The 19,351-nt window shown below is 42.8% G+C and overlaps 1 protein-coding gene across 1 annotated transcript; it reads left to right on the forward strand.

Moving 5' to 3' along the window:
* Positions 1-1,934: 1,934 nt before the first annotated feature.
* LOC106584925 (zinc finger protein OZF-like) lies at positions 1,935-18,945 on the forward strand. The gene is made up of 2 exons (XM_014170623.2): positions 1,935-2,207; positions 16,347-18,945. Exons 1-2 carry the CDS (start codon positions 2,042-2,044, stop codon positions 17,672-17,674), a joined length of 1,494 nt encoding a protein of 497 aa, XP_014026098.1. The 5' UTR covers positions 1,935-2,041; the 3' UTR covers positions 17,675-18,945.
* The last annotated feature ends 406 nt before the right edge of the window (positions 18,946-19,351 follow it).

The raw sequence follows: 19,351 nt of genomic DNA on the forward strand, positions 1-19,351 counted from the left end.
CAACCCTAAGCACACAGCCAAGACAATGCACGAATGGCTTCGGGACAAGTCTCTGAATGTCCTTGAGTAGCCCAGCCAGAGCCTTGACTTGAACCCGATCTAACATCTCTGGAGAGACCTGAAAATAGCTGTGCAGCAGAGTTCCCCATCCAACCTGACAGAGCTTGAGAGGATCTGCAGAGAAGAATGTGAGAAACTCCTCAAATATAGGTGTTCCAACCTTGTAGCGTCATACCCAAGAAGACTTAATGCTGTAATCGGTGCCAAAGGTGCTTCAACAAAGTACTGAGTACTTATATAAATGGGATATTTCAGGTTTTTATTTTTATAAATTAGCGAACATTTATAAAAACCTGTTTCTGCTTTGTCATTATGGGGTATTGTGTGTAGATTGATGAGGGGAAAAAAACTATTTAATCCATTTTAGAATAAGGGTGTAATGTAACAAAATGTGGAAAAAGTCACATAGTCTGAATACTTTTCGAAGGCACTCTGTTAGGGGCCTCGCCTTTACCTACATAACTCAGCTGGGCCCGGTACTGGCCAAAATGGCCAGAAATGGGAGCCATGATGGTAAGGGTTGGCTAATCACTGTGGGAGATAAGGAAGGTGGACCACAGCTTACTGGCCTCGTCCTGACATTGTGTGTTCACTAATTGATTTCAAGTGAATGAATTGCCATCCCCAGCCTCTTTGTAGGCCCTGTGGTAAGGTACTCCTCAAACATCGTGTAGCACCCACCTGGGTGATGCTGGATATGGCTCCAAAGGGTCACTGCACCTCAGTTACAGGAAAAGTCCACCTTGGAGTAACCACTCGGGAGATCTGTGCCATTTCCAAGCCAATTCTTCTGTTCTTGTTAAAATAAAAACAATAGCTAACTAGCTAGTTAACTAGCCTCTTAGTTGTCTTAGCAAACCAACTGACTAGCCAGTCTAGGATGTTATGATAACCACTGTTTGCCTGGATTTAATTTGTTATTGTTTTCCTTTACTACTGGTCTGGCTGCTTTGTACATTTCTGGGTGCACCAGCCGCTGTTAAACACAAAAGAAGACGAAAACCACAAAACTAGATTTAGTTTAGATGAAGAGAATGGCCAAGGAGCAAAATGTTTTAATTGCCCTTACAAAAAAAGTCCTACAGGAATCCTGCAGGGAAACAATCCTGCAGATAGTCGTCAAATAAATCTTGCAGGATTTTTTTCCTGAAGGACCACCTGCAGGAATTGGCCCCAAAATACAGTGGGATATCCTGTAGGTAAGATTCCTGTAGGTAATTCTACAAGATTTTCAGGGCCATTTTCCTCTGGACAACCTGCAGGATCCCTTCCTCATCCTTCAGAGAATTTCCTGTAGGATAATTCACTTTCTTCAAAGGAATGGACAGAAAGCACAAGATATCAGATTGCATGGCAATTATATTATTCAATGCAGCAACAGAGGACGTGTTTGATTATCCATTTCACTTGCACTGCATAAAAGATGATTACTAGGAGAAAGAAAATATGAGTTTTTGAATAAATTTGGTAAAAGCATATGTTGTAACGAGTGAGTAATGGTGACATCACATGAACAGCTTATGTGTATTTGTGTTAAGGAAAATGGATGTCTGCCATTGTAAACTTGTTAATAGTTGTATGGCTGGTACACCAACAACATCTGGGAGTATGCATGTGTGTTACTGTCTTGTGCAGTCCCACCCACTCAGGCCCCAGAGACTGAGCAGGGTATTTGAGTTTGCGAATGACTGAAGGAATGGGAATGTGTATATTTTTAATTAATACTTTTTGGGGAGTTTGTGTGAATTCATCTTAATTTTCCCTTCCCCTGTGGAGTTTACTTTTGTTTTGTAAATGTTTCACCCCCGTCCATTTGGTGGCGACAATACGCATTTTGCGTGTCGTTCGCCATGAAACCCAAAGAAGAAGAGAAAGGAAGTAGATTTGGAGACTAGTTTGTTTTGGTTATGAACATTCCTTGCGGATTCAAGACCTACTGACTGGACGGAATAGGCCGACTACCCACCTCACTCAGTCGGAAATGTCTAAACTACAGTCGTTTCGTGTGTTTTTAAATGAACGTTTAACGGCGGCTGCCCTGGAGATTTCCGCGGTAGTTGAGAAAACGGTGGCAGAGTACAAGGAGGAGAATGATCGGCTACGGAGACTGCTGCAGATCACACCGAAGATAAAACTAAGTAGAATTGGTTAGTATGTAGCTAGTAGATATCTACCAGGGGATCTAGGGTTATGTAATTATGTAAGGGATAAACGCCCGACAAATTTTCCCCAAGCTGGTAATGTACACAACTCAGGCCTTTATCCCGCTTATATACCACAGTTGCCAAGTAAAACAATACTAAAGTACACTTACCGGAAAAAATTTATATATATATAAATTATAAATATAAATTATATAAATTTTATATAAATTTTCAATATACATATATACATTTTTTCCGGTAAGTGTACTTTAGTATTGTTTTACTCGGCAACTGTGGTATATAAGCGGGATATATATATATATATATATATATATATTTTTTTTACAAGATAATGAATTTTCTCATCTTTTGGTTGCTAGACGCGACCCAGTCGTTCGTTTAGTTTGATATTCATGGACGCTGCCCAGTTCGTTCTATAGCTATGTTCCATGGTCGCTGGCAACGTTCTTGCCCCTTGCTTGCTAGCTAGCCAACTAGCTACGGCTAATACAGTCACGACCTCTGCAGCCAGTAGCTACATTTGCGTGTGTTTAAGCTTCTTTCTATTGACATTAATTGGATACATCCATACCAATGAGCGGATGTTGCCCGATGTTTCCTGGCATAGCTAGAAGAGTTTGCATTGTCAGGGCTGCCAACTTTTGAAAAAAGCTTGAGATTTGCGATGTGAATTTCATTACCCCCTGGCACTACCCCTCTACTGGGGACTAGGGAATATTTAACTTTTTTACAGCGAATTTCCTGCCATTCTACGTATTTTGACACAGGCCTAAACTATGACCAGGGTGGGAAATAAAAACCATAGGTCAGGTGTATTCAGGATGTTTTGAACATTTAAATGAGCACTCAAACTTCGACGACTTTGTTACTTGTAGATTTTTGAGGGGTGAAATTGACACTTCTAGGTTCACAAGCTGTACAACACACTTATTTTTATAGTTACAAATCAGGTCACCTTACAAAACTTCCCTGTTAAAACACACTGCTGCTTTTAAATTGTCACAGCCTAAATGACAATCACCAAATTAGGGGACTAATGTGATCAAATCGACTAGTACATGCTGTCAAAAGGCTGCATTTTGCAATAAGGATGGGAGTACCAGCAACCTAATTTAGTTGACAACATTGTACATGCTCCTTTTAGTTAAATAAATTCAGCGGAGAACATTCGCTCTCTCCATTCAGCTCCACTCTAATCTTGAGGTGTGTTTCTTTAAAACATGTATCCAATCCTGTTGATCCCTTACATAACTATAGAAAAAAAATTTAACCTTCGTTTAACTAGGCAAGTCAGTAAGGAACAAATTCTTATTTACAATGACGGTCTAGGAACAGTGGGTTAACTGCCTTGTTCAGGGACAGAACAACAGATTTACACCTTGTGAGCTCTGGAATTTGATCTAGCAACCTTTCGGTTACTGACCCAATGCTCTAACCACTAGGTTACCTGCTGCACCTAGACCAATGAAATGCTTTAATGTGTCACGGTTCAAAGTGCCGTGGCAAGACAGGACAATTAGAGGTTTCGCTCGTGATGTTAAGTTGCCGTCGCAGATGAGATCACATGCTCCGATTTCGAAACTATTTGGAGGACAGTTGAAAAATGTATGTGCTCACTATACAGTGGACAAATTAGAAAAATAAAAGCAGTATTTTTAATGCGTGAGGTGTGCTGTGAGAGTGTGAGAAGAGGGTCAAAGGAGTGTGTCTCACAGCCAATGCGTGAGACTTCCGAGGAGATCGCATTGCATATCAAACACTAGGCTAGAAGCCAGCTAAATACACTACATATACAAAAGTAAGTGGACACCCCTTAAAATTAGTGGATTTGGCTATTTCAGCCACACCTGTTGCTGACAGGTGTATAAAATCGAGCACACAGCCATGCAGTCTCCATAGACAACATTGGCAGTAGAATGGTCTTACTGAAAGAGCTCAGTGACTTTCAACATGGCACTGTCATAGGATGCCACCTTTCCAACAAGTCAGTTTGTCAAATTGCTGCCCTGCTAGAGCTGCCCCGGTGAACTGTAAGTGTTGTTATTGTGAAGTGGAAACGTCTAGGTGCAACAACGGCTCAGCTGCGAAGTGGTAGGCCACACAAGCTCACAGAACGGGATCGCCGAGTGCTGAAGCACATAAAATTCCAAATTGTCTCTGGAAGCAACGTCAACACAAGAACTGTTTGTCGGGAGCTTCGTGAAATGGGTTTCCATGGCTGGGCAGCCGCACACATGCCTAAGATCACTATGTGCAATGCCAAGCGTCGGCTGGAGTGGTGTAAAGGTCGCCGCCATTGGCCTCTGGAGCAGTGGAAACCCGTTCTCTGGAGTGATGAAGTACGCTTCAGCATCTGGAAGTCCGACGGACTAATCTGGTTTTGGCAGATGCCAGGAGAACACTACCTGCCCCAATGCATAGTGCCAACTGTAAAGTTTGGTGAAGGAGGAATAATTAACTGGGGCTGTTTTTCATGGTTCGGGCTAGGCCCCTTAGTTCCAGTGAAGGGAAAGTGGAAAGCCTTCCCAGAAGAGTGGAGGCTCTTGTACCAGCAAAGGGGGAACCAACTCCATATTAATGCCCATGATTTTGGAATGAGATGTTTGACGAGCAGGTGTCAGCTTAATCATGGCCGGGAAGACAGAAAAATAATTAATTTGTACACTGCAAATTGACCAACTAAGCTAAAAAATAATTTACTTTTAACAAGGCATACCTGTTAATTGAAATGCATTCCAGGTTACTACCTCGTGAAGCTGGTTGAGAGAATGCCAAAAGTGTGCAAAGCTGTCAAGGCAAAGGGCAGTTACTTTGAAGAATCTCATATAAAATATATTTTGATTTCTTCCAAATCTTCCAATCCAAGATGGCGTAGCAGTCAGACGTCTTTGTCCTTCGTCTTGTCGTGTCCCGTGTGTGTGTGTATGTATGTATATATATATATATATACACACACACACATCTCTTTTCTTCACATATCTTTTTATATATTTTTTTCCAAAAACTCAACCTCAAAACACTCCTGCAACCCGCCTCACCAATTTAACAAAAAAAAAAGTATTATTTACCTCATCTAAAATCCTCAACGGAAGATAGCCAGAGGTTGACCAGCTCACTGGCTAATGTTGGAGTTCAGATAGCCACGGTTGGTGGTCATCAGCTATCCCTTAACTCGAAAAGCTATCGCCAGTTTTGTACAGCGCGACTCAGACCAGAGCATACCGGACCTATTTTCTCTCCATATCCCCGGATTTCTTCCGCAGGCTCTGGACATTTACACCTGGATCTTGCAGCTAGCTAGCTGCTACCCGAGTGACTATTGGCTAACGTCGGTCCCGGAGCTAACATCAATTATTCTGGAGCTAGCCAGCTGAAGAGTTCCAACAGCCACTCCTGGGCTACAATCACCTATCCGGACCCGTTTTACTGCCGATGCGGAGCCCCATCGGGCCTTCGCGACTGGACTACCGACGTTATCTGCCCGAGGGAGTTATCCAACTGGCCCCTCCGTCGCGATGTAACCTGAACGCCCATCTGCGGCCTGCTAATCGTTAGCTGTCTTATCGGCTGCTATCTGAATAGGTCTATTGGACAATTTTCTTGGGCCACTATAACTACACTGCTCAAAAAAATAAAGGGAACACTAAAATAACACATCCTAGATCTGAATGAATGAAGTAATCTTATTAAATACTTTTTTCTTTACATAGTTGAATGTGCTGACAACAAAATCACACAAAAATCATCAATGGAAATCCAATTTATCAACCCATGGAGGTCTGGATTTGGAGTCACACTCAAAATTAAAGTGGAAAACCACACTACAGGCTGATCCAACTTTGATGTAATGTCCTTAAAAAAAGTCAAAATGAGGCTCAGTAGTGTGTGTGGCCTCCACGTGCCTGTATGACCTCCCTACAATGCCTGGGCATGCTCCTGATGAGGTGGCGGATGGTCTCCTGAGGGATCTCCTCCCAGACCTGGACTAAAGCATCCGCCAACTCCTGGACAGTCTGTGGTGCAACGTGGCGTTGGTGGATGGAGCGAGACATGATGTCCCAGATGTGCTCAATTGGATTCAGGTCTGGGGAACGGGCGGGCCAGTCCATAGCATCAATGCCTTCCTCGTGCAAGAACTGCTGACACACTCCAGCCACATGAGGTCTAGCATTGTCTTGCATTAGGAGGAACCCAGGGCCAACCGCACCAGCATATGGTCTCACAAGGGGTCTGAGGATCTCATCTCGGTACCTAATGGCAGTCAGGCTACCTCTGGCGAGCACATGGAGGGCTGTGCGGCCCCCCCAAAGAAATGCCACCCCACACCATGACTGACCCACCGCGAAACCGGTCATGCTGGAGGATGTTGCAGGTAGCAGAACGTTCTCCACGGCATCTCCAGACTGTCACATCTGTCACATGTGCTCTGTGTGAACCTGCTTTCATCTTTGAAGAGCACAGGGCGCCAGTGGCGAATTTGCCAATCTTGGTGTTCTCTGGCAAATGCCAAACGTCCTGCACGGTGTTGGGCTGGAAGCACAACCCCTACCTGTGGAGGTCGGGCCCTCATACCACCCTCATGGAGTCTGTTTCTGACCGTTTGAGCAGACACATGCACATTTGTGGCCTGCTGGAGGTTATTTTGCAGGGCTCTGGCAGTGCTCCTCCTGCTCCTCCTTGCACAAAGGCGGAGGTAGCGGTCCTGCTGCTGGGTTGTTGCCCTCCTACGGCCTCCTCCACGTCTCCTGATATACTGGCCTGTCTCCTGGCTGTGCCTCCATGCTCTGGACACTACACTGACAGACACAGCAAACCTTCTTGCCACAGCTCGCATTGATGTGCCATCCTCGATGAGCTGCACTACCTGAGCCACTTGTGTGGGTTGTAGACTCCGTCTCATGCTACCACAAGAGTGAAAGCACCGCCAGCATTCAAAAGTGACCAAAACATCAGCCAGGAAGCATAGGAACTGAGAAGTGGTCTGTGGTTACCACCTGCAGAATCACTCCTTTATTGGGGGTGTCTTGCTAATTTGCCTATAATTTCCACCTGTTGTCTATTCCATTTGCACAACAGCATGTGAAATTTATTGTCAATCAGTGTTGCTTCCTAAGTGGACAGTTTGATTTCACAGAAGTGTGATTGACTTGGAGTTACATTGTGTTATTTAAGTGTTCCCTTTATTTTTTTGAGCAGTATATAACTATTTTGCCAATTGGACTGGTCCCCCTACCACGCGGAACCCCCACTAATCTACAGACGGAAACGCACGAGGTGGCTAAAAACAGACCTCCCTCCATCTTCTGCCAGCTTGCTACCTATGGCCCTGCTCGCTGTCTGAATCTCACGGGACCCTTATGATCACTCGGCTAAGCATGCCTCTCCTTAATGTCAATATGCCTTGTCCATTGCTGTTCTGGTTAGTGTTTATTGGCTTATTTCACTGTAGAGCCTCTAGCCCTGCTCATTATACCTTATCCACCCTTTCAGTTCCACCACCCACACATGCTATGACATCTTCTGGTTTCAATGATGTTTCTTGAGACAATATCTCTCTCATCACTCGATGCCTAGGTTTACCTCCACTGTATTCACATCCTACCATACCTTTGTCTGTACATTATACCTTGAAGCTATTTTATCGCCCCCAGAAACCTTGCTCCTTTTACTCTATTCTGGACGTCATAGATGACCAATTCTCATAGCTTTTAGCCATACCCTTATTCTACTCCTCCTCTGGTGATGTAGAGGTGAATCCAGGCCCTGCAGTGCCTAGCTCCCCTCCTATCCCCAGGTGCTCTCTTTTGATGACTTCTGTAACCGTTAATAGCCTTGGTTTCATGCATGTTAACATTAGAAGCCTTCTCCCTAAGTTTGTTTTATTCACTGCTTTAGCACACTCTGCCAACCCGGATGTCCTAGCCGTGTCTGAATCCTGGCTTAGGAAGTCCACCAAAAACTCTGAAATCTTCATCCCTAACTACAACATTTTCAGACAAGATAGAATGGTCAAAGGGGCCGGTGTTGCAATCTACTGCAGAGATCGCCTGCAGAGTTCTGTCCTACTGTCCAGGTCTGTACCCAAACAATTTGAACTTCTACTTTTAAAAATCCATCTCTCAAAAATCAAGTCTCTCACCGTTGCCACCTGCTATAGACCACCCTCTGCCCACAGCTGTGCTTTGGACACCATATGTGAACTGATTGCCCCCCATCTATCTTCAGAGCTCGTGCTGCTAGGTGACCTAAACTGGGACATGCTTAACACCCCAGCCACCCTCAATCTCACACAAATTATCAATGAATCTACCAGGTACCACCCCATAGCCGTAAACACGGGAACCCTCATAGATATCATCCTAACCAACTAGCCCTCTAAATACACCTCTGCTGTTTTCAACCAAGATCTCAGCGATCACTGCCTCATTGCCTGCATCCGTAATGGGTCAGCGGTCAAACGACCTCCACTCATCACTATCAAACGCTCCCTGAAACATTTCAGCGAGCTAGCCTTTCTAATCGACCTGGCCCGGGTATCCTGGAAGGATATTGACCTCATCCCGTCAGTAGAGGATGCCTGGTTATTTTTTTAAATGCCTTCCTCTCCATCTTAAATAAGCATGCCCCATTCAAAAAATGTAGAACCAGGAACAGATATAGCCCTTGGTTCTCTCCAGACCTGACTGCCCTTAACCAACACAAAAACATCCTGTGGCGTTCTGCATTAGCATCGAACAGCCCCCGTGATATGCAACTTTTCAGGGAAGTTAGAAACCAATATACACAGGCAGTTAGAAAAGCCAAGGCTAGCTTTTTCAAGCAGAAATTTGCTTCCTGCAACACAAACTCCAAAAAGTTCTGGGACACTAAAGTCCATGGAGAATAAGAGCAGCTCCTCCAAGCTGCCCACAGCACTGAGGATAGGAAACTCTGTCACCTCCGATAAATCCACTATAATTGAGAAAGTATATAATTTCCAAAGATTGGAAAGCTGCCGCGGTCATTCCCCTCTTCAAAGGAGGGGACACTCTTTACCCAAACTGCTGCAGACCTATATCTATCCTACCCTGCCTTTCTAAGGTCTTCGAAAGCCAAGTCAACAAACAAATTACCGACCATTTCGAATCCCACCGCACCTCCGCTATGCAATCTGGTTTCGGAGCTGGTCATGGGTGCACCTCAGCCACGCTCAAGGTCCTAAACGATATCGTTACCGCCATTGATAAGAAACAATACTGTGCTGCCGTATTCATTGACCTGGCCAAGGCTTTCGACTCTGTCAATCACCACATCCTCATCGGCAGACTCAATAGCCTTGGTTTCTCAAATGATTGCCTTGCCTGGTTCACCAACTACTTCTCTGATAGATTTCAATGTGTCAAATTGGAGGGCCTGTTGTCCGGGCCTCTGGTAGTCTCTATGGGGGTGCCACAGGGTTCAGTTCTTGGGCCAACTCTTTTCTCTGTATACATCAATGATGTCGCTCTTGCTGCTGGTGAGTCTCTGATCCACCTCTATGCAGACGACACCATTCTGTATACTTCTGGCCCTTCTTTGGACAATGTGTTAATAACCCTCCAGACGAGCTTCAATGCCATACAACTCTCCTTCCGTGGCCTCCAACTGCTCTTAAATACAAGTAAAACTAAATGCATGCTCTTCAACTGATCGCTGCCCGCACCTGCCCGCCCTTCCAGCATCACTACTCTGGACGGTTCTTGCTTAGAATATGTGGACAACTACGAATACCTAGGTGTCTGGTTAGACTATAAGCTCTCCTTCCTGACTCGCATCAAACATCTCCAATCCAAAGTTAAATCTAGAATTGGCTTTCTATTTCGCAACAAAGCATCCTTCACTCATGCTGCCAAACATACCCTCGTAAAACTGACCATCCTACCGATCCTCGACTTCGGCGATGTCATTTACAAAATAGCCTCTCATACCTTACTCAATAAACTGGATGCAGTCTATCACAGTGCCATCCGTTTTGTCACCAAAGCCCCATATACTACCCACCACTGCGACCTGTACTCTCTCGTTGGCTGGCCCTCGCTTCATACTCGTCGCCAAACCCACTGGCTCCAGGTCATCTACAAGACCCTGCTAGGTAAAGTCCCCCTTATCTCAGCTCACTGGTCACTGTAGCAGCACCCACCTGTAGCACGCGCTCCAGCAGGTATATCTCCCTAGTCACCCCCAAAGCCAATTCCTCCTTTGGCCGTCTCTCCTTCCAGTTCTCTGCTGCCAATGACTGGAACGAACTTCAAAAATCACTGAAACTGGAAACACTTATCTCCCTCACTAGCTTTAAGCACCAACTGTCAGAGCAGCTCACAGATCACTGCACCTATACATAGCCCATCTATAATTTAGCACAAACAACTACCTCTTCCCCTACTGTGTTTATTTATTTATTTATTTATTTTGCTCCTTTGCACCCCATTTATTTCTATTTCTACTTTGCACTTTCTTCCACTACAAATCTACCATTCCAGTATTTTACTTGCTATATTGTATTTACTTTGCCACCATGGCCTTTTTTGCCTTTACCTCCCTTATCTCACCTCATTTGCTCACATTGTATATAGACTTATTTTTCTACTGTATTATTGACTGTATGTTTGTTTTACTCCATGTGTAACTCTGTTGTTGTATGTGTCGAACTGCTTTGCTTTATTTTGGCCAGGTCGCAATTGTAAATGAGAACTTGTTCTCAACCTGCCTACCTGGTTAAATAAAGGTGAAATAAAATAAATAAATACATTTGTTTAACACTTTTTTTGGTTACTACATGATTCCATATGTGTTATTTCATAGTTTTAGTACAAATAAAGAAAAACCCTGGAATGAGTAGGTGTGTCCAAACTTTTGACTGGTACTGTATATTTTTCAAATCCTAGCCTAAAACCATCAAGTGCAAGCTCTCATCTGCAGGCTTGGGGAACATTTTGGACGTCTACCTTCTGATCGCTAAAATAATGATTATGATCACTTCCTCAATTCAAATATTATGGCGACACTATACCATAGATGGTTTGCTATGGCTTAGAAACTTGTGAGCCAAGCTCGAGTTATCAGTGTAGCCTGCTATCGCCTGGACATGTTGAAATATCTTCTAATTCCTCGAATAAAAACCTCCAGGCTTCTGCATAACGATCAATTTATTTAAAAAAAGTAAAATTACAGGGGCCAGTTTTGAACAAACTAATCCCGTCCAAATCGTCCTCTGGAATAAGGACATTATGGGGTAATCGTTGCATCACCAACGTTCTCTGGTTATACTACTCCTGTGCAAATAGGGCTTTATATCCCAAAAGGTCTGTTTAGTTGGCGCCATCGATTTTCAGTAATCCACTCGTTCAACATGCAGACAAAGCAGTCCAAAAAGCTACCGATAAACTTTGTTCAAACAAGTCGAACTACATTTCTATGTAATCCTAAGGTATCCTAAAATGTAAATATACTATAATATTTCATATGGAAAGAAGTATGTTCAATAGAAAGTAAATTTAGTAAGTGCGCAGTCTATTGGCGTGCTCTTCACCGCACGCCAACAGACTGATTTTGAACCTGGGGTCTTTGTACAAAAACTCAATTCTTGCTCGTTTTTGAAGAAACAAGCCTAAAACAATGAACAAAGACTTGGCATCTAGTGGAAGTCATAGGAATTGCAATCTGGGAGCTGGAATTACATAGAACCCATAGCTTTCCATTATAAGAGCCTGGGAGCTAAAAAAAACAACAAAAAAAAACATCTGGTTTGTTTTTCTTTGGAATTTCGCCTACTATATCAATTGTGTTAGTCTCAGACATTATTTTAACATTTCTAGAAACTTCAAAGTGTTTTCTATCCAATGCTACCAATTATATGCATATCCTGGCTTCTGGGCCTGAATAACAGGCAGTTTACTTTGGGCATGTCAGTCAGGTGGAAATTTAGGAAAATAGACCCTAGTTCTTGAATTTACTTTACCAGATGCCTTTTATGAGGATTTTTGTCATAAGAAAATGAAAACGCAATCGAAAATCTTCAAAAAAGGCATTTGTTAGACGTAAATTCATCCATAAAAATAAATATAATTTGATCTTAAATGACCTCTGCGCGTTTTCATGAATTTCGTTATCTTGAAGCCAATTCACAACAATATGGGAAAGGATATGGAAGTGAAGCAGAAGGGTCATCACTTTCACCAAAGATTTGTGATTATATTGACAAGATGGTCGGCTGACCGCTCTAACAATGGAAATACATGTCCGCAAAAGGCAGGCGGCGAGATCAGGTGGGAACATTCTAGCCAATGAGAGACCAGATACGCGTGTGAACAACAGGCGCAACTCCGATATAAAATATTTTTGCGCAGAGTTGCTGGAATGTCACGTGCATTACACATATCAGTACATGCGTAACAACCTAAGCGTTATGGAACTTAGGTTAGGCTTATTTGATCTAATATATCAAAATAGCAATTCACTTATCTTGACCAAATTTGACACTCGTTACCCCCCCATACAAAAACTCTTGGTCTGCCTAACGCTTGATTTCGCACAGACAGATTTTGGGCAGAGTCGACCCTCTCGCTTCGCCTCTACATCTCTGCTCGTATAGCTGTCACAAAAAAAATGGATAATGCTAGTGTTTCCCTGGTCAGAAGTTGCTGATGCATGTCAGATGCCTGGATTGGTATTTTACGTATCAGCACTGGCAATCTACTCCAATATAAGAATACTGTGGTTTGAGGGTGCCACAGCGCAGAATAATTGAGGAATATATGAACGACCTAGTACCCAGTTGTTATGACAGGTATCAGTAAACATCGGCAAAAGAAACGTAATTACATTGTTGCCAGAGTAACGCAGTTAAGAATGTGCCGTAAGCTCACTCTGCAGCTAGCTTGAAATGTCGTGGATGGAGCCATCCAACAGGTACCTTTTTGACTGGCTCAACCTGTTGGAACGTTATCAAGGAGTGCGGGCACAAGGTTTGCGAAGCAGAGGATCACTGGTTCGAGCCCAGTATGGGCAGTTGGACAGTGGAAGAAGCTAAGCTTTTAGCAGCACACTGACCTCCGTTACAGTGATGCCTGTGACCCGGATCGTCAGTTGGAGTCAGATCAATGGCCGGGGTAGCTCGCTGTGTAGAGTTTAGAAGGGGTGAGTGTAACAGAGTTAAGCTCACTCCACAGCCAGCTTGAAATATCCTGGATGGAGCCATCCGATACATTTTTGTGTGGCTCAACCCGTTGCAACATTGTCAAGTTTCATAGTTTGCCACTAAACCCTCTTGATAACATGAAAACACTCTAACCAGATCTGCTAGGACGAGTAAAATGGTCGGAGTGAGGTATTCTCTCATTTGTGCCTGGAAGTAGCTGTTAGCTTGGGTGTTTGACTGCCATTTTGAGGTCAGAACACTCTGATCGATCCTACTCCTCAGCCAGAGGGTCCAGTGTGCACTCTGAGACTGAAAAGCTCAGAATTTACGAACGGACAATCTGACCATGCTCTGAATTTACTGATAGTCCAGAACACACTCTGACACTCGAGAGTGAATTTACGAATAGAGCACCCTATGTTATAGCAATCTGCTGCCCTATGGCTCAGTCAAAGCTGGTCACGCAACCATTGATTGATGCTTGCAATGTCTGAGCAAGGGAACACAACCGAAGGGCTGGGTTTTGATGAATAAATAAGTTGAGGGTGTGACGAGGGCTTGATCACTCACTCGTTCTCCTTGGCTTATGACTGCATGCTGTTGTGTAGGATTTTGATGGTCTTTGCGTTATCATCCACCCCAATTCTGCTGGAGGGCTTTGGAATATTCTCGTCCTAGTCCGGTGTAGGTTGTAGGTTATTGATGGTCTTTGCGTTATCAACTCCAATTCGGCTGGAGGGCACAGAATATTCTCTTCATAGCCCATTGTAAGTTGATAGCGTTTATTAAATAGCATGCCGTAACGAATAATAGCAACAGTTAAATTAATCCAGTTTTGCTTAATATGTTTGTCATGTTTACAGTCTACAATGTTCTATTTGGCTTCAACATGTAGGCCTAAATGCCTTTGCGCATCACATTTGCACTCTAGAAATTTGGCACTGTTGGTTTGTAATTTGAAATACTTGCTACACCAGAAGTTAATGTTTATATATAGGAGGAATGTATATGTTGGGGTCAATTAAGGGTGCATATGAGCCATGGGCTTTGAGTGCCTTTTCCCTTACTTAGTAAATCACATGGTTGTGGTCACTGATAAGGGTGGATAGCTGCGGATTAGTGAGGAATGGGGGCAGAGGTCAGGTCACATGAAGGGACAAGGAACAGTTTATTACCCACGTCCTGCCTAGCAACAAAGATGTCATGTTTAGAGAAAAGGAGACCTCACCTAAAGGGGTATAAATACTTGTACTGGTGGGAACATGTCTTTGTCTTATGCAGCTGTGTGACCCAGTGGGTGAATAAACTTGGTTTGAGCTTTACTAGTCGTCTGAGTTTTTACTCCGTTTATTTAGAACCTAACAGCACGTTTTCAATAGCAAAGATATATTTGCCGTTGATATGGAATTATAGCACTGAATAATTAAAATAAGTTTGGAGGAGTGCTTATTTGGTAATCAGACGACGCATTCTTTGAAAATGGGATGGATAATTGAACAAGGAAAATGAACTATGCAGGTAACTATGTGATTTGTGAATTATGCAAAAAATCTCATATTTCAAGGCATTCTTACGAGTACACCATTTAAAAACCTTCCATTGATGGGCTACTTGGCTAATGCATGGCCAGGATAAAAGACACTGACGCATTGCTGTTAAACCAGACTTCATTATAGTATTCTAAAATTGATTAAGAATTTTTTTCCCTCATCAATCTATACACAATACCCCATAATGACAAAGAAAAAAATGTTTTTTAGAAATTTTAGCAAATGGAAACATAAGTATTCAGACCCTTGACTCAGTACTTTGTTGAAGCACCTTTGACAGAGATTACAGCCTCGAGTCTTCTTGGGTATGATGCTACAAACTTGGCACGCCTGTATTTGGGGAGTTTCTTCTATTCTTCTCTGTAGATCCTCTCAAGCTCTGTCAGGTTGGATGGGGAGCGTTGCTGCACAGTTATTTTCAGGTCTCTCCAGAGATGTTAGATCAGGTCCGGGCTCTGGCTGGGCCACTCAAGGACATTTAGAGACATGTCCTGAAGCCAAACCTGCATTGTCTTGGCTGTGTGATTAGGGTCTTTTTCCTGTTGAAAGGTGAACCTTCACCCCCAGTCTGAGGTCCTGAGTGCTCTGGAGCAGATGTTCATCAAGGATCTCTCTGTACTTCGCTCCATTCATCTTTCCCTCGATCCTGACTAGGAAGAGTCTTGGTGCTTCCAAACTTCCATTTAAGAATTATGGAGGCCACTGTGTTCTTGTGGACCTTCAATGATGCAGGCATTTTTTGGTACCCTTCCCCAGATCTGTGCCTCGACACAATCCTGTCTTGGTGCTCTACGGACAATTCCTTCGACCTCATGACTTGGTTTTTGCTCTTAACATGCACTGTCAACTGTGGGACCTTATATAGACAGGAGTGTGCCTTTCCAAATAATGTTCAATCAATTGAATGTACCACAGATGGACTCCAATCAAGTTGTAGAAACATCTCAAGGATAATCAATAGAAACAGGATGCACCTGAGCTCAATTTCAAGTCTCATAGCAAAGGGTCTGAATACTTATCTAAATAAGGTATGTTTTTTTGTTTTGAATACATTTGCTAAAATTTCTAAAAACCTGTTTTCGCTTTGTCGTTATGGGGTATTGTTTATAGAGTGAGGAAACATTCATTTGATCAATTTTAGAATAAAGCTGTAACGTAACAAAATGTGGAAAAAGTGAAGGGGTCTGAATACAAGTATCTTGTCATAGTGGACTTTTGAAGTTGCTTTGAGACATGATTTTGGGGGGTACGTGTAAGACTAAGAAGAGGTAATTGAAAATGGATTCAAGTTATTATTTTTTGGGAATTGGAATTTCTGTTTACTTCCTGAATTTACTGACTTCAATTCAAATTGACCCCAACCCTGATCTCTAAAGGCTGTATAGATAATATCTGCTCCTTTATTTTTCCCTCCAGACTCCCTGCAGCTCTCTCTTGCTGTCTCTGAAGAGGTTCCCTTTGAGCAGCAGCACTGTGAGCAGGAGTGGAGCACGAGACTGGGGCAGGAGGATCCAGAGCCCACACAGATTAAAGAGGAACAGGAGGAACTCTGTACCAGTCAGGAGAAAGAGAAGCTTCAAGGGATGGAGGCTGATATCATAGAGTTCAAATTCACTCCTTGTGTGAAAAGTGAATGTGATCAGGAGGACCCACTTCAGTCCTTGACTCTTCCCCAAACCCAGACTGTGGAGAACAGAGATCGTGACTCTAAACTAGTGGATCTCAAACCTTTTAGCAATGTGACCCACCTAAATAATCAAAACAATGACTCCAGCCACACCACGTCTATAAAAACTCAACGCTGCCGTGACTGTTGTGAAACATTTGCTCTGAAAGCTGACCTGCAGAGGCATTTGACTCTCACTAAGATGAGACCCAGGGAATGCAGATTCTGCAAAAAACACTACAACTCCACCTGTAAACTGAAGGCCCATGTCCGACTCTGTCACGTGGATAAACCCTGCTCCATTTGTGGCAAGACCTTCAAATACAAAGGGGTTCTGTCCAGGCACATGAGGACTCATACAGCAGAGACAGGAGAGAAACCATTTAGTTGTGGTGACTGCGGGAAAAGCTTCAAACGCAAGCAGCATCTAACCAACCATGTACGGACTCACACAGGAGAAAAACCATTCAGCTGTGGAGACTGTGGTAAAAGCTTCATTCAGAAGGGACATCTAACCGAACATATTCGAACCCATACAGGAGAGAAACCATTTAGCTGTGGTGACTGTGGGAAAAAAAGCTTTAATCAGAAGTGGCTCCTAACCGAACATATACGGACTCACACAGGGGAGAAACCATTTAACTGTAGTGACTGCGGGAAAAGCTTTAGTTACAAGGGAGACTTAAGGAGGCATATGCTTACTCACACAGGAGAGAAACCATTTCGCTGTGGTGACTGTGGAAGATGTTTCAATCATAAGGGGCACCTAAGGAAGCATATATTGACTCACACAGGAGTGAAACCATTTAGCTGTGGTGACTGTGGGAAAAGCTTCAATCAGAAGGCAGCCCTAAAGACACACATACTGACTCACACAGGAGTGAAACCATTTAGCTGTGGTGATTGCGGGAAAAGCTTCTATCAGAAGGGACACCTAAATGAACATATTCGGACTCACACAGGAGAGAAACAACATGTCTGCTCAGTATGTGGTAAAGGATTCACTCAGAAGGCTCATCTGGTGAGGCATGTAAATAACGTCCACAAAGAAGGAAAACAGGACGAAAACAGGAAATAAGAAAGAAATTAGGAGAAAGATCTTTTGTCAGATGATGGGAACAAAAAGGCAGGATGTGGACAGGACAACACTCCTAGGAAAACACAAAGAAAAGCAAAATAAGTGTGGGTCATTCATGCTGTAGGTTTCAGATAAATAGAGGAATGATATTCTGTAGGCCTACAATTGGGGTAAGTGTAGCAACCATAGTACCACCACTACCAACCTTGTTAGCCTAATGGTTTTGGACCTCTGGTGTAATATTTGAGGGGTTTGACTGATTGTCACAGGAACTAGGGTTTGAGTCCTGGTATTTTTTTTACACTGTCATTCTTAATCCAGCCCAGCCCTAGGTCTTGATGGCACAGATTGCTTATCTAGCTAAATATATTGTTCTAAACGGTTTGATTTGTCTTCCTAATCATGTTTCTTTAACTTTAAATATATATGATTTATAACCACAGTAAGGAAAGGTGATAGATAGCCTATGGATATTTTGCTCTGAACTTGCCACCCAAAGCAGTTTTAGTCAGGGGCCATATTTTAGTCCTGTTTTAGGCCTCTCAAATATGTACAAATGCATCATACAAAGGAGCATATGTATTCCATTCTCTGTATAGTGAACAGAAGATTGCTGTTCAAGGTCATGTATATTAAAATGTAGAGGAAAATAAAGTGCTTGCTATATGCTGATGGAGTGCTGAACTGCCAAATAAAGATACCCTGTTAATTCTATCCATCATTTTAGTGAACCTAAAACACGATATACTCTAAAAGCATTAGTCTCATTCAATTTGTGCAATCAAAACAGTTTTTACTCTTAACTATTATCCATGAGGGCTGTAGCTATGCAAAGGTATTCCTGTGATAAACATTACAGCAGCAATTTGGTATAGACTTAATTTTATCTGATTTCAAGGGCAGAAGCAAACCAAAAATGTTTTTTTTTTTAATTGTCTGCCATGTAGCCTGCCAGTAATTGCATTGAATCGAATTATTCAGATCCATGATTAGTTGAGTCCAGGGTTCAAAATAGTTAAAAATAATGACTCGATGTATCTACAGTTGAAGTCGGAAGTTTACATCCACTTAGGTTGGAGTCATTAAAACTCATTTTTCAACCACTCCACAAATGTCTTGTTAACAAACTATAGTTTTGGCAAGTCGGTTAGGACATCTACTTTTTCCAACAATTGTTTACAGACAGATTATTTCACTTATAATTCACTGTATCACAATTCCAGTGGGTCAGAAGTTTACATACACTAAGTTGACTGTGCCTTTAAACCGCTTGGAAAATTCCAGAAAATGATGTCATAGCTTTAGAAGCTTCTGATAGGCTAATTGACATCATTTGAGTCCATTGGAGGTGTACCTGTGGATGTATTTCAAGGCCAACCTTCAAACTCAGTGCTTCTTTGCTTGAACTCATGGGAAAATCTAAAGAAATCAGCCAAGACCTCAAAAAAACAATTGTAGTCTGGTTCATCCTTGGGAGCAATTTCCAAATGCTTGAAGGTACCATGTTCATCTGTACAAACGATAGTACTCAAGTTTAAACACCATAGGACCATGCAGCCATCATGCCGCTCAGGAAGGAGACGCGTTCTGTCTCCTAGAGATGAATGTACTTTGGTGCGAAAAGTGCAAATCAATCCCAGAACAACAGCAAATGACCTTGTGAAGATGCTGGAGGAA

This window comes from Salmo salar, chromosome ssa02, assembly GCF_905237065.1.
Source record: "Salmo salar chromosome ssa02, Ssal_v3.1, whole genome shotgun sequence".
NCBI classification, from domain to species: domain Eukaryota; kingdom Metazoa; phylum Chordata; class Actinopteri; order Salmoniformes; family Salmonidae; genus Salmo; species Salmo salar.